Genomic DNA, 14781 nt, shown 5'->3' on the forward strand with positions numbered 1-14781 from the left:
GCATGTAAGGAAATTTTCAAATGGCCCACATACAAGTCGGCAATAATTTGTGTTGCACCACTTTTCAAAAAGTGGATGTATTGCATAGGTCTGCTGGGAAGAGCGGTGTAACTTCCGCATGCTTTGGACCACTTTCATAAGTGGGCCACTTGAAAATGACCTCCTTTGGGCCTGATTTTCGAAAGCTTTTACTTGCATTCAGTCCAGTTTCATGCATGTAAATGGCTCTCTGTACAGCACCCAGAGGCCAGCGCATGTAAAAGCATGCGTGCAACCCTGTTCATGCAGATCTTTATGCAAACTCGTGGTAGGCAACCCAAAGGGCAGAGTTGGGCTGGTTAGGACTTTTGTGCGTACTTTTTTGTTTTCAAATATATGCAGCTAAGTTTCCACCCAGAAGTTGAATCCTGCTTGGAGTAGGTTTAACTATGTGCAAGTAGAATTCAGCACGAATACGGCCAGTGAAGGCAGGATTTTCAAGCAAATTCATGTGCATAAGTTTTGCATTGAAAATCCTTGGCAAAGTCTCATGTACAATCTACACAAAGACTTTATCTCTGTGCTGGTTGTTCTAAAATTACCATCCCTATCTGTAATTCTAGAAAGAATAAGCAACTTTATTCAAGATTATGGCAGTAGATATTCTAACTCATCTAAATTATTCTGTAGACTTTTGAAAACACAAGCATGTATTGTTACATATCATTGGATTTGAAAATAGTATGTTGTTGAAAACATAATAATCTGACTACCTAATATTGAAAAGACTAATACAAAAAAAATCCTAAATAACATACATAAGCTTTTTTTTTAAATTTTTGCAGGTGTATCGACTGAAATGAACTTTTAAGGATACGGATTACTTCAGCCATTCCACATGAGTCAGTGTCTAACTATTATTTGACCTCATTTTTGGGTTCTATAGTACTAAATATTCCACAGTGTACATGGTTTATTAGAAGAAATATTTAATTAAAAAAATCATTACCCTTTCCAGACTGAATTTTAGCAAGATTCTCTTTTTAATTACTTCAAATGCCTAAGAACAGCAAGGCAGTAAAGAGAGAGATAGATGATGATGTCATTGACTCCGTCAAAGACCTGCTCTCCAATGAGGATTCCGGCGATGAAGCGTTCAAGAAGAGTGAACTGATTGTTGATGATCAGTCAGACAAGGATGGCGACATCGAAGAGGGCTCTGATATAGAGGACGAAAGACCAGCTTGGAACAGCAAACTGCAGTATATCCTGGCTCAGGTTGGCTTTTCTGTTGGATTAGGGAATGTGTGGCGATTCCCTTACATGTGCCAGAAAAACGGTGGAGGTAAGGAAAACTTTTCTTGCTTTTTGCTTATTACTCTGAAAAAGAATAGATCTTAATTCCCCCAAATTCTTTTTTTTTTTTTTTTACTTCTGGAAGGTAAATAGCAGAAAAAGTTCAAGTTCTGCTCAGTCACAAGTGTTATATTCAGAAGATGTTTGGCAGTAGCAGAAAACATTTGCCGCAGCCTGAAAAGAGATATTGCAGACATGGAGGAAGAGGTGTCCCTGTAGGTGCTCTGCTAACCTCTGTTTTGCCCATCGATGGACCCCAAAACACCTGTTCACCTCTTTGCATCCTCAGGCCTGAATGCATTTCTGCCTGATCAAAGCCTGGGGTAACTCCAGGTTGGAGAATTGGTGCAGACAAGAAATTCATAGCAGGGCTAATAACGTTTTTTTTTTTTTGCTGCTCTGTGCAAACAATTATTGTGCTGCCCCCTCCTTGTTCTGTGGTTGTTTTATTGGATACTTCGGTTTTATCGTTTTTCCCATCAGGGCCAGTGCAAGGGTATTAGGCATCCTAGATGAGCCTTACAGCCTTTTGCATCTCCCTCCCCCTCACAATGTGACAAGGTTATGACTAAAGCCAGAAGAATGGTGGGCTGCATAGAGAGAGTTATAACTAGCAGGAAAAAGGTGATGATGCCCTTGGTGAGGCCTCACCTGGAGTATTCAGTTCTGGAGGCCGTATCTTAAAAAGGATAGAGACAGGATGGAGGCGGTCCAGGGAAGTGTGACCAAAATGGTGTGGAGTCTATATTATGAGGAGAGGCTGAAGGATGTCAGTATGTATACCCTAGAGAAGAAGAGGTACGGAGGAGATATGATACAGACCTTCAGATACCTGAAAGGTTTTAATGATGCACAAACTTCAAACCTTTTCCATCAGAAAGGAAACAGTAGAACTAGAACATTTTCCGTCACGAAATGAAACTCCAGGGGGGATGACTCAGAACCAACTTGAGGACATATTTCTTCACGGAGAGGGTGGTGGATGCCTGGAAGAGGTGGTGAAGAAGAAATAATCAAAGAATTCAAAGGGGTATGGGATAAACACTGTGGATTCCTAAGGGCTAGAGGACAGAAATGACAAAGAGGGTGAATGGGGGTAACCTGCCCGGAGCGGCAGTTACCACCCTTAACAGAAGGCATGGGGATTAGCATCCTCGATTAATAGCCTTAATGCTTTTTAGGGATGTGCATTCGTTTTGAACGAATGCGCAATCTGCAACATATAGATCCCTATTCGTTGCATTCGTGGGGTTCCGAAATGTATGGCGAACCCCCATGAATGCAACGTATCACTAACGAATAAAACCTCCACCCTCCTGACCCCCCCAAGACTTGCCAAAAGTCCCTGGTGGTCCAGCAGGGGTCCTGGAGCCATCTCCTGCACTCGGGCCGTTGGCTGCCGGTATTCAAAATAGCGCCGATAGCCTTTGACCTTACTATGTCACAGGGGCTACTGGTACCATTGGTCGGCCCCTGTCACATGATAGGGGCCGACCAATGGCACCATCTTGTGCTCCTGCCATGTGACGGGCCGGCGCCATCTTGTGCTCCTACCATGTGACAGGGGCCGACCAATGGCACTGGTAGCCCCAGTGACATAGTATGGGCAAAGGCTATAGGTGCAATTTTGAATACCGGCAGCCGATGGCCCAAGTGCAGGAGATCGCTCCAGGACCCCCACTGGACCACCAGGGACTTTTGGCAAGTCTTTGGGGGGGGGTCAGGAGGGTGGGGGGGGTTGTAGTTAATTACATTTAAAGGGTTGGGATGGTGGGTTTTTTTTTTTTAACTTTAATAGGAAACGAATACCATACGTAACTAATGGACTAATCAGGGTCCCCCGAAAACGGATGTAACAGATTTGGGTCCCGACGAATACGAATACCGAATGGAACATATCTGTCCCTGCTGCACATCCCTAATGCTTTTGACACAACTGTGTCATTGCTCCCTGCTTTGACAGGGGAGGGGAGAGGGTGGAAAAGACAACAACCAATATGAGCCTTGATTTTTAGTCTGGTGTACTGATGCACAGTCACAAGGGAAAAAGCACAGGATGGCTTCTATGGCCAAGTCCCAAAGCAAAGAATGCCAAGCAGCATTGTCTGAATTATCAAGAAGGGTCCTCACCCAATAAATATGTTGCTAGCAGTAATTTATGGGTTTGACAGTTGCGTTGATTTGATTGATTGTAAATATTAGTACCCTTATCATAAGGCTTGGAGGTAAATGCACGGAGCAGCAGTTACTATTAGAGATGTGCTTCGTGTTTTGCTACCGGGTCGTTTTTTGACTCGGATACTTCGTGGTAAAGTTCGGTTTTTACCGTTTAGTTTTTTTGAAAAAAAAAACAAACTAAACGGGGAAAACCGAAACCGGGCCAAAAAACGACGCGGGAAAACAAAGCTAAAAAAACCCCCCACCCCACGCATTTAAATTAATTTTAATACATTACATACACCCCCCCCATCCCGATCCCTCCCCAAGACTTACCAACATCCCTGGTGGTCCAGCGGGGTCCCGGGTGCGATTTGTCCCTCCGTGGGTGCCCAGTGTGCTAGTGCTAGCCACGCTCAAAATGGTGCCGAATAGCCTCTGAACTACTATGTCACAGGGGCTACCGGCGCCATTGGTCAGCCCCTGTCACATGGTAGGAGAACCGACCAATGGCGCCGAAAGCCCCTGTGACATAGTATGGGCAAAGGCTATCGGCGCCATTTTGATTATTGGCAGCCGACGACGACATCACTCCCGGACCCCCGCTGGACCCCCAGGGATTATTGGCAAGCTTTTTGGCCAGCTTGGGGGGCCCTCCTGACCCCCCCAAGGCTTGCCAATAATCCCTGGGGGGTCCAGCGGGGGTCCGGGAGTGATGTCGTCGTCGGCTGCCAATAATCAAAATGGCGCCGATAGCCTTTGCCCATACTATGTCACAGGGGCTTTCGGCGCCATTGGTCGGTTCTCCTACCATGTGACAGGGGCTGACCAATGGCGCCGGTAGCCCCTGTGACATAGTAGTTCAGAGGCTATTCGGCACCATTTTGAGCGTGGCTAGCACTAGCACACTGGGCACCCATGGAGGGACAAATCGCACCCGGGACCCCGCTGGACCACCAGGGATGTTGGTAAGTCTTGGGGAGGGATCGGGGGGCGGGGGGGTGTTATTATAGTTAATGTTTGGGGTGGCTTTTAATTTTAAAAAAAAAAAAGTGCCTCTCTCCCCATACAAACCCGAAAAATGGATTTTCCCCGAAGTTCGGGGAAAATCCTTTTCGGGTTTCGGGGCCCCCGAACAAGGACGAATTAGGCAATTTCTTTGTAATTGCCTAATTCGTGATAAACGATTGCACATCTCTAGTTACTATCCTTGAGAGAAACATGGGGGCATCCTACATGGAGCGGCAGATACTACCATAAGAAGCTTGCTGGGCAAACTGAATGGGCCATCTGGTCCTTTTCTAACATCATTACTATGTTAATAAAAAATAATGTATTTATAACTACTGATTTCACACGAAAAAAGACATTCAAGGTACAGTCTTCTGAGGTATTATTTATTTATTTATTTGATTTATATTCAGCCTTTCATGCACTTCAGATTGGATTATATTCAGGTACCGTAGGTATTTCCCTCTCCCCAGAAGGTTCACAATCTAAGGCTTGGATTCATCATTCTTTGCAGAATGATGAATCCTGCAAAAACGGGGGGCGGGCCTGTGAAAGCCCACGCCTTCGCACCACGGCGGTGCGATTTCAGCGGCTGCTGTGCGCCGGCTGCTGGCTTTCGCATCGAATAGCGCCACCGTGAAAGGTGGTGCTATTCGGTGCGCTACTGCCGATGATAACGTTAGTAACATTATCGCTAGCAGCGAAGCCACCGCCGACCCCGCTCCTCCCCACCCTGACTCTGCCCCTCCCCCACCCCAATCTAATTTGCACGCTATCGCACGCAAAAAGGGCCTTTTCACATAGAGGTTTATCGCACGTGATAAGCCTTTGGAAAATAACCCCCTAAGTGTGTACCTATAAATATCATATATTTACATGCAGTACTGTGGTACCAACCAGAAAACCATGCAAAGAAAAGCAAAAAAGACCTTTGGAACCCACATGGTATTAGGCCGATTGTAACCCATGTTGGCTGTGGGTTTGGCCCTTAGAAAACCAAGAGCAGATGGAATAACAATATAGTAAACCTCCCATAGCAAACCAGCACAAACTACCTGCACTCAAAAAATAGGAATGTGGATTTGTTTTAATGACTGCAACAAATGCAACGAATGAGGCCATTTTCTGTTCTTTCTGAATAGAACAAACTTAAAATAGACTTTGACAAAAAAAATCCCCAAGTTTTGGGTATTCTTGTATTCATTCCATTAAAAAAATAAAAAAAGAGTCTTCCAATGGCCTGGCGCCATGGTCTAGCCTCGGGGTCTGCCTGAAGTGAGCCGGGCCTGGTATCTTGACAAGCACTGGGCTGGGGAGCTCCCACCCTGGCCTCCTCTTACCCCATCCCCAGCTCTGGCGTTGAAATAAGGAGCGATGCCGAGTCCATTCCGCCCATGTCCTTGCACATTAAAAATGGCGCCGTCCTCCTGGGGAAGATGCGGAAGTGACTCATTTTGGCACCTTCTTCTGATGCCTTCAACTCCATTTTGTTGTACAGCTTAACCCCCACTATTTCCATGTCCTAACCCACGCAATAATAAAAAATGGCCACAGCTGCCTTTTAGCCTTCATAGCTGAGCTTCCTCTTCTTGCCCTCTGTAGGCCGACTCCTCCTCGTCTCTCTTCTGACTGTCCCAAAACTGCTGCTGTTGCCTTCCTCCTCCTCATGCCAGTGGCATTATCTCTCTCCTTTAGTTCCAGGCCTGCAGAGATTACAATTCTTTTGTCCCTTGGAGGACCCAAGACCTTTTGCCAAAGCAGCCACACTAGCCCGGTCTATGACTTGGCCCAGCCGCTTTCAACCTCTCTACTGGCTGTGCAGCAGCAGCGTGAAGTGAGGAAGTTAAAAAAAAAATTGCTGTCCAGGTTCACATCCTTTCCGGTTGGTGGGAGCTGCTTAATCTATTGGGGGTGCTCTTGTCTAGTGCCTGCAGCCGGGGGACCTGATCCTCATTCTCTGGCGCCATATTGACTCCACTAAAGCCACTGTTCCCCCAGAGGTATCCTGCCCTGTGCAATTTCACGGGATTCATGTCTGGTAGTGCTGGCGCCGGGCCTGATTTATACGCTATAGGAGTTTTATTGACATGGGAAATAGAAAAGATGGTTGGAATGAAGCCTTATCTCTTACTCTCGGCTACCACCATTTTGTTTTAACAATCTTTTCCTATTTTCAAACATTGCATACAATTGCCCATGCAATAGCCACCTTTGAAGGTGCGGTGATGCTTTTCCCGTAGGGATGGCAGTGCTTCCACTTAAAAAGTTAAATTTGCAATACTTGTGCATCTTGCATTAACACCTACATCTTTCCCCAACTCTCTTATCATCATCATTCACAAATCATTCCCCTTCATTCACAAATTCACAACATCGCTCCCTCACATTGATTCTTTTACACCTCGCCTCGTGCTTGCACTCCCCATGCTTTCTAACCTTCAAGCATGCAAACACGTTCTCATGTTTACACCTTTCATCTTATCACACAGTACATGTGCATCTCCAGGACTGTCGGGAGATCAGAAGACCCAGCCGCTATTAGCATACAGCCATAATGCATTACAAAGCATGAATTACTCAGACTGACTACTTACAGCACTACTATATATATACAGTCAATTCTCTGTCACAACTAACTCACTCTAACCTTTCCTTGATATAATACATACAACTCCAACTTGCCGTTCACGTCTTATATCTTTACTGCTGTACACAGCTCTTCTGGACATGATATAGAGGAAAGAAAACACACAAAAAAAATATACACAAAGTATAAAAGATGTATTTAAAGGAAAAAATGTAAATTCTTGGATGTGGAATCATATGTGTATGCGTTTTAGTTATCCAGTCTATGCAGTGCTTCGTTTCTATTATTGTGTGTTTAATGTTGTGTAAGAAAGATGCCACGTTCCTAGCCCAAGTTACTGAAACCACTCCTCCTGGGTCGAACAGAGGATTTAAACAGTAGGGTTAACGCGAATAGTGCACAGACTTCTTTTTACCTTCAGACATAAAGGGGCAGATTTTTAAACGAGCGTGTGCGGGGTACATTTGTGCGCGCTACCAGGCGTGCACAAATGTACACCCGGTTTTATAACATGCGCGTGCTGCTGCGCGCATGTTATAAAATCCAAGGTCGGCGCGCGCAAGGGGGTGCACACTTGTGCACCTTGCGCGCGCCAAGCACTAGGGGAGCCCCGTTGGATTTCCCCGTTCCCTCCGAGGCCGCTCCGAAATCGGAGCGGCCTCAGAGGGAGGGAACTTTTCTTCTGCTTCCCCCACCCCCCAGCCCTACCTAAATCCCCCCTACCTTATTTCATTTTTGGCAGGCGTATCTTGCGCGCACTGGCGCGCCATCCCTAGCACAGCCACTGTGTCGGAGGCCTCTGTCCCGTCCCCGGACCGCCGCCACGCCCCTGCCCCCTTCCCGCCCCTTTTTCAAAGCCCCAGGACACACGCGCGTCCCGGGGCTTGTGCGCGCCACCAAGCCTATGCAAAATAGGCTCGGCGCACGCAGGGGTTTTTTAAAGGGTTACGCGCGTAACCCTTTGAAAATCTCCCCCAAACTGTACAACCCTTTAAAGCATGGAGCAGGGAAAGTTCAAATACAGCAAGCTACTTGTTCCAAGATCAAGGTATCCCAGGCTCACTTCCACCTATAATTCAACAGGCCCACTCGGTAACCCTTCACTGCAGCTTTCTGCAGGGGCCAGAGACCTCCTCATCTGGGTTCTACACAGCGCAGCTACGCAGTCCTCAAGTTACTGGAAATAAGATGTTCCCAGAGTTTTTTTTTCAAGGACCAAAGCCTCTGGGGTGTGGCCATTGGTCCCGGTGGCAGGTCCAATACCAAGTCTCTTCCCCTGAGTAGTCTGGATTTCCAGTGCTATCCAATGACTCTGGAATCAAGGACCTGGTCTCTTCCTGAGCAGGCTCCTGTTGTAAGACCCAGCAGAACCTCTTTGCCCTTAGATGAGATGACTGATTCTTCTCCATCCTCTTACCCTTACCAGCTTGCTCTGTATAGCTGAGTTCTGAGATGTCAGGGCATCCTGTCCTAGGAGGGGAGAAGTGGATAATGAAGTTTCAGCATACAAACAAACATGAGACGGAATCAGTTCTCTTTTTTGTGCAGCGTTGCTTATAAGACAGCAAGGGCGGGCATATACTGGTTTTACAAAAGGGTCGAGGCATGCTGTTGTTTTCATTTCAGCATAATGTGAGCCTTCCTCTATAATACTCATTTTATCTTCTAACACTATTTTTCTTTTCCTAAATTATTTTTTTTTAAATGTTCTTGTTCCTTCCCCTTCCCCCACTGGTTCCTGTGGAATTACTGTGTATGTGGTTTCAAGCATATCTAAATAAGCCATAAGAACATAAGAAATTGCCATGCTGGGTCAGTCCATCAAGCCCAGCATCCTGTTTCCAACAGAGGCCAAACCAAGCCACAAGAACCTGGCAATTACCCAAACACTAAGAAGATCCCATGCTACTGATGCAATTAATAACAGTGGCTATTCCCTAAGTAAACTTGATTAATAGGCGTTAATGGACTTCTCCTCCAAGAACTTATCCAAACCTTTTTTTGAACCCAGCTACACTAACTGCACTAACCACATCCTCTGGCAACAAATTCCAGAGCTTTATTGTGCGCTGAGTGAAAAAGAATTTTCTCCGATTAGTCTTAAATGTGCTACTTGCTAACTTCATGGAATGCCCCCTAGTCCTTCTATTATTCGAAAGTGTAAATAACCGAGTCACATCTACTCGTTCAAGACCTCTCATGATCTTAAACACCTCTATCATATCCCCCCTCAGCCGTCTCTTCTCCAAGCTGAACAGCCCTAACCTCTTCAGCCTTTCCTCATAGGGGAGCTGTTCCATCCCCTTTATCATTTTGGTTGCCCTTCTCTGTACCAGTGTGAGGACTGAAATGTGGGCACAAAATCCTTGTATAGTGCTCGAAAAAGACCATCACATTATATACGGCTCAATACTTATGCTTGCACTTAAAAATGTGTGAATATGGGCAGTAATGCCAAAATGTTAAATCAACAGTCCAAAACGTCTGCATTTTTTTGTTTTTGCAAAAAATCTCTCTCTCTCTATATATATATTTCACGCTTCATTACAAAGTGTCATGCTTCATTACCAAATATTATGTTCAGTGCCTATACTGTTCCCCAATATGGATGATAATTTAGACTGACGAAAATATTCAGAGTTTAACGAGTCCGTGTTTTAAGGGCATTCTATCTTCTGCCTCAGGGGGAACGGGTGCCCATTTTCTTGGCAGATGTTGGAGAAAGGGAGTGAAAGAGCTTGGAGGGGGGAGGAAAGAAGTGGAGGTGAAAGAAAAAAGATGTAAAGGAGGGAGGGAGGGAGGAAACTGGAGGGAGAGAGGGAGGGGAGAACACACTATGGGGCTCATTTTTTAAAGCTAGCGCACGCAAAAAGGGACGTGCGATAGCTAAAAAGGGGTGGAGTCGGGGCGGCGTCTGCCCCGGAAGAGGAGGAATCGGGGCGGACGCCGCGAAGACAGCGTGGACGGCGAAAAGGTAAGGAGCCTTTTCGCTGCCCATTTCACGCCCAATAGCACCACCTTTTATGATGTTGCGATTCACAACGCCGTGGTGTTTTTAGAAAATATAGGCCTATGTTTGGCCAGCTGCGGGAAGGCCCCGTGACCGGCCGCACTTACCCCCGAGTGCCTCCATGCTGCTCCAGCCCAGGGCCGCCTTACATGTGCGTGTGCACGGAGGGCCGCGCTTTACCCAGCAGCAGGAAACACTTCTGCTGGCTCCCAGTGATGACATCAGCAAGAGGCCCTCCTGCTCTTGCAGTGCATGTTGCTATTGTGTGTTCACCTTGGGCCTATCTTTCTCTTTGCCTAGCCTTTCTGTCTCTTGTCCTGCCTCTGTGTTCCTTGCCCTGCCTTGCCTCGATGTTTGCCGTGTCTTGGTCCCCTGTCCTTGTCTGTCTGCCCGTCTCTGCCAGACTCCTGGCTTTGGACCTTGACTATACCCTTGGACTGCCGCCTGCCCTGACCTTAGCCTTGACCCCGACACTGCCTGATCTCCGCCTGCCCCGACCTCAGTCTGGACTTCGCTGTCTGACCTTCGCCTGCCCCGACCTCACCCTGGACCTTGTCACTGTTTGCTCACTGCTTGCCCTGACCCCAGCCCGCTACTCGACATCGTCTGACCTCTCCTTACAGGATCCCCAACTAAGCCCTGCTGGCCCCTGGAACCCAAGGGCTCAACCTGCGGGAAACCAGGGCTGGTATTAGGTATGAGTGAGTTCTACTGTTGTCGGAGTGGGCGTAGTGGTTTTGTATGCTGGGCTGCATTTACCATGCCACAGCCCAAGGGCTTACATCTGTGGCACAAATAAAAGCAAAATAAAGAGAAAAATAAGCAAAATTCAAAATAATAGCCAAAATAAAAAGTTCATAAAACCACAAAAAAAAAAAAGTTTAATTATAAGGAAAATAAAAAGCCATTTTTTTTCTCTGGCTTCAAAGTGTTTTAGCTGGCACTCAACTTTTCTAAATATTTTTCCAGCCTTGCATAGGATGTGATTATTTGTATTTGTCAAAGTTACCAAGTGCCCTTCAGCTTTGTTTTTTTTCTAAGTTCCACATTTTGTGGACAAGTTATTTATTTACAAGATTTTTAAACTGCCTTCCTGGCCATAACCAGGCTGCCCAAAGCAGTGTGCAAAGCAAGATAAGATATATCAGAAAATGAATGCACAATATCTCACGGAGAAAAACACTGTTTGCAAAATATAAAAAAAAGTACAAATAAGATTTAAAAAAATTAAATAAATAGCCAACATCCTACATTAATCATATGAAGAGTAATTTTAAAATAGCCCACGCAGTTAAAGTCTTTGAGCAGTTTTTCCCCTTAGACTTCAGCCTGAATTTTCAAAGCTGACATAGGCGCATAAATCCACTTTGGAATATTTGCAAGTTCGGCCATTCCAGGTGTGGACTTATACGTGGCTTTACACCCTGCTCAGAGCAGGTGTGACTTCCGCATGCAGATTTACAGCGTACTTTAAAAATCGTAAATCCTTTCCCTGCACCTTGGAATGTCGATGGGCAGCCGCCGGGAAAAATGCGTGCAGAGTCGGGTTTTGTACTTTCTTTCCTGCACATAGTCCCTGGGTTGATTTTTCAAAATACCACATAATGCCCATAAAAGAGCACTTTGAAAATCCAGGCCAAAAGTAAACGAAGTACCAAACCCTGCTCGTGCAAAAAAAAAAGCACCACGAAAAGCGACCTAAAACAAAAAAACAATTGAAGCAGAAACACAGCCAGCGCTCCACAATATCCCAAATCTTCCAAAGCTAAACTATTCATCAGGGAAGAGAGCGGCTTTTATTTTTATGGATGCAAGGGTACTTTCGCTCTTGCCTAATACTGAGCGGGAGCTTGCTCCAGGGCAGGGGAGGGCCACTACATTTATCGCTCACTCATCATATTCATTACAAATTTGCATATGCATTTTTGCCATGTTTTATCATACCATGCTCTGATTTTTGTTTCTTTAAGGTAAAACTCCATATTTCCTTTGTCCCGAAGGCCGTGGTTCTCAAACTTGTCCTCAGTGGGGGCCCTCCTTCTCCCCCAAGCTGGTTTAGCTTTCAGGATATCCACAGTGTGAATATGCATGAGATGTATTTGCATGCTTGTCTCCACTGTATGCAAATATATTTCATGCATAGTCATTAGGAGTATTATTTTAATACATTTTGCTTCATCCTGTGCAGTAAATCACACTAAATATTTTTATGTCAATTCTTATACTTTCTTTTTCATGTGTGAATACAGAGGTGGTTTTTTTTTTTTTTACATTTTAAGTAATAGTTGAAAATTATATCCGATCATTATGAGATTTGTATTTGTTTTCTGAGCAGATATTAGTATTTAAAGGTTTTTGAAAGCCCCGTGTGTTTAGCAATTTCCATTTTGCATCTATATGTAAGTAAATCCGGGCACTGCTCTGCTGACCCTTATCAGAATCTCAGGCAGTATATAAAGGATAAATCTGGCAGACAGAACTGAGAAAAGGTTGACTAAATGAGATTTAAAAAATAGGCATGGCTATAATAAAAGGTGCACGTGTTTTATCCCAAAAAAGAAAATATATATTTGGACAGCAAGTAAGTAGGACCTAGTCTTACAAGCTAAAAATGAAGCACGACAACAAAGAAACAAGCAAGTAGATATTTTGAAAAAAAAAATCTAGCTAGTATTTCTGCTAAATAAATAACATTACAGTCCTTGTTTCTAAGCATCCGAAATTCTAATTGGTCTAATCAGGAGTATTGAAACACTGCTTGTTATTGTATTTCTTTTCTCTAAATATGATCAAAATATCATTTGAATGCTATCCTGTTCGAAGACGTGACCCTAACTCAGATTATGGTGCAGTGCCAGTTAGAAGAAAGGTCTTAGACTTAAATGAGAAGAAAACTAATTCTGGTATTCATATGAATTTTTCTTTGGCAACCGAGCCACATTGAATGAAAGCTGCGGAGGTGGTTAAGTCACATGGGCCTGACTGCTTGCTGCCGACGCAAACTGTTAAGTAAATATGCATAGCTCCTAGGGAGATCTGCCCCTCCAGAAAAGCAAAAATGGTAGCATCAGACTGAACTGAAAGAGATGCCGTCGGATTGCAGAAGTGGGCCGCAAAATGTTCTACTGTGTTACCCCAAGCAAGGCTGTTATATCACAGATCTCTGTGCTTGTTGCAAGTCATCTCATGTCATTGTGACCTTTTTAGTTCTGGAGCAAGCGGATTTTCATAGGTGGTCTCCTCTGTGTCAATACCCCTCTCTGGGGTAATTGTAGGTTCATTGGATCTGTGGGGTTTTTTTTTGGCTATCAGGAGAATAGGGTTCGAATGTATTATGGGTCTTTGCACATTTTTTAGATTAAAATGGATGCTTAGAAACTGGCCCTGCAACTAAACTTGGAAAATGAACAACACTGCTGATAAGCAGATTGTGTACCCAGAGAAAATCATTCTGTCCTTGTAATTATTTTGCGTAATATTCCTAGGAAAAGGAATTATTTCTTAAGTTGTAATACAAAGCACTAGACCAGCTAGTCCCCTGCTGAAATAAACATTTGGCAGGCATGTTAAGAGTTTTTAAAGCTAATATACACTAGGAAATACAAGGATTAATGGCACACACTCAGAGGTCATAAGAAAATTAGAAAAATCATTGCAAGATGCCATAGAAACACAGACGTCCATATTCAAAAGCTTTTAGCTGGATGACTCAGAAGTTATCCGACTAAATGGAGATTTGGGAACTTATCTGGTGAAATTCTAGTCAGATAAGTTAGCTGGCTAGAATTTTTAGCCGGGTAAGTTAGTGACATTCCAGGGGTGTAACTGGGAGGTGCAAACTCCAGATAACTTATCCAGCTGGCTCTGATTGGCCCGTAGACCAGTCATAAAGGTAGCCAGATAAACTTATCTGGCAAACTTTAAGATAACCGGATATATTCAGTGGCATGGCCGCATCACTGAATATATGGTCTAAGCTAGCCAGATAAATTTATGTGAATGACTAGCCAAGCCATACAGAAGGTGAATATGGACCTCATAGAAACCTATAATACCATTCGTAGGCAAAATGATTGAAAAAGAAGTGAAATTACATGTAACCCACTTCCTGTAGACCACAAATGCCCTGGACTCTTTCCTATCAGTCTGCAGGCCTCATTTTAATACTGATACTATACTAGTAAGTCTAGCTGATAAATTCCCACTATGCATGGAGCATGAGCAGGCAGCTCTTTTAGAACTCCTTGACCTTTCTGTAGCGTTTGACTATGAAGTCCCGATCACTTGCCTAAAGGACCTGGGGCTTGCAGGTCCAGTGCTAATCTAGTTAAAATCTTTCCTCCAAAAGTGATCCCAGATTGTGTTCCTGGGATAAGCATTATCCCACCCCTTTGCTTTCTTCTACAGAGTTTCTCAAGAATCCATGCTATTTCCTACACTATTTAATAGGAAAAAACTGAACGGTGCAGCTGCAAAGGTTAAAATTGTACAACAGGCATGGTCATTGTTTAAAAATACAATCATAGAGGCGCAGTCCATATGTATTCCACACATTAAGAAAGGTGGAAGGAAGGCCAAACGATTATCTGCATGGTTAAAAGGTGAGGTGAAAGAGGCTATTTTAGCCAAAAAAAAAAAATTCAGAAATTGGAAGAAGGACCCATCAGAAGAAAAAAGGAAA

The 14781-nt window shown here is 44.5% G+C and overlaps 1 protein-coding gene across 1 annotated transcript in view; it reads left to right on the forward strand.

The window, feature by feature from the left end:
- Positions 1-830: 830 nt before the first annotated feature.
- Positions 831-14781, forward strand: part of SLC6A15 (solute carrier family 6 member 15) — a 99941-nt gene continuing 85990 nt past the window's right edge. The window contains 1 exon segment of the mRNA XM_029597086.1: positions 831-1324. Coding sequence (XP_029452946.1) covers positions 1036-1324 — 289 coding nt within the window. The 5' untranslated portion in view covers positions 831-1035.

The sequence above is a fragment of the Rhinatrema bivittatum genome, chromosome 4 (assembly GCF_901001135.1).
Source record: "Rhinatrema bivittatum chromosome 4, aRhiBiv1.1, whole genome shotgun sequence".
NCBI lineage: Eukaryota > Metazoa > Chordata > Amphibia > Gymnophiona > Rhinatrematidae > Rhinatrema > Rhinatrema bivittatum.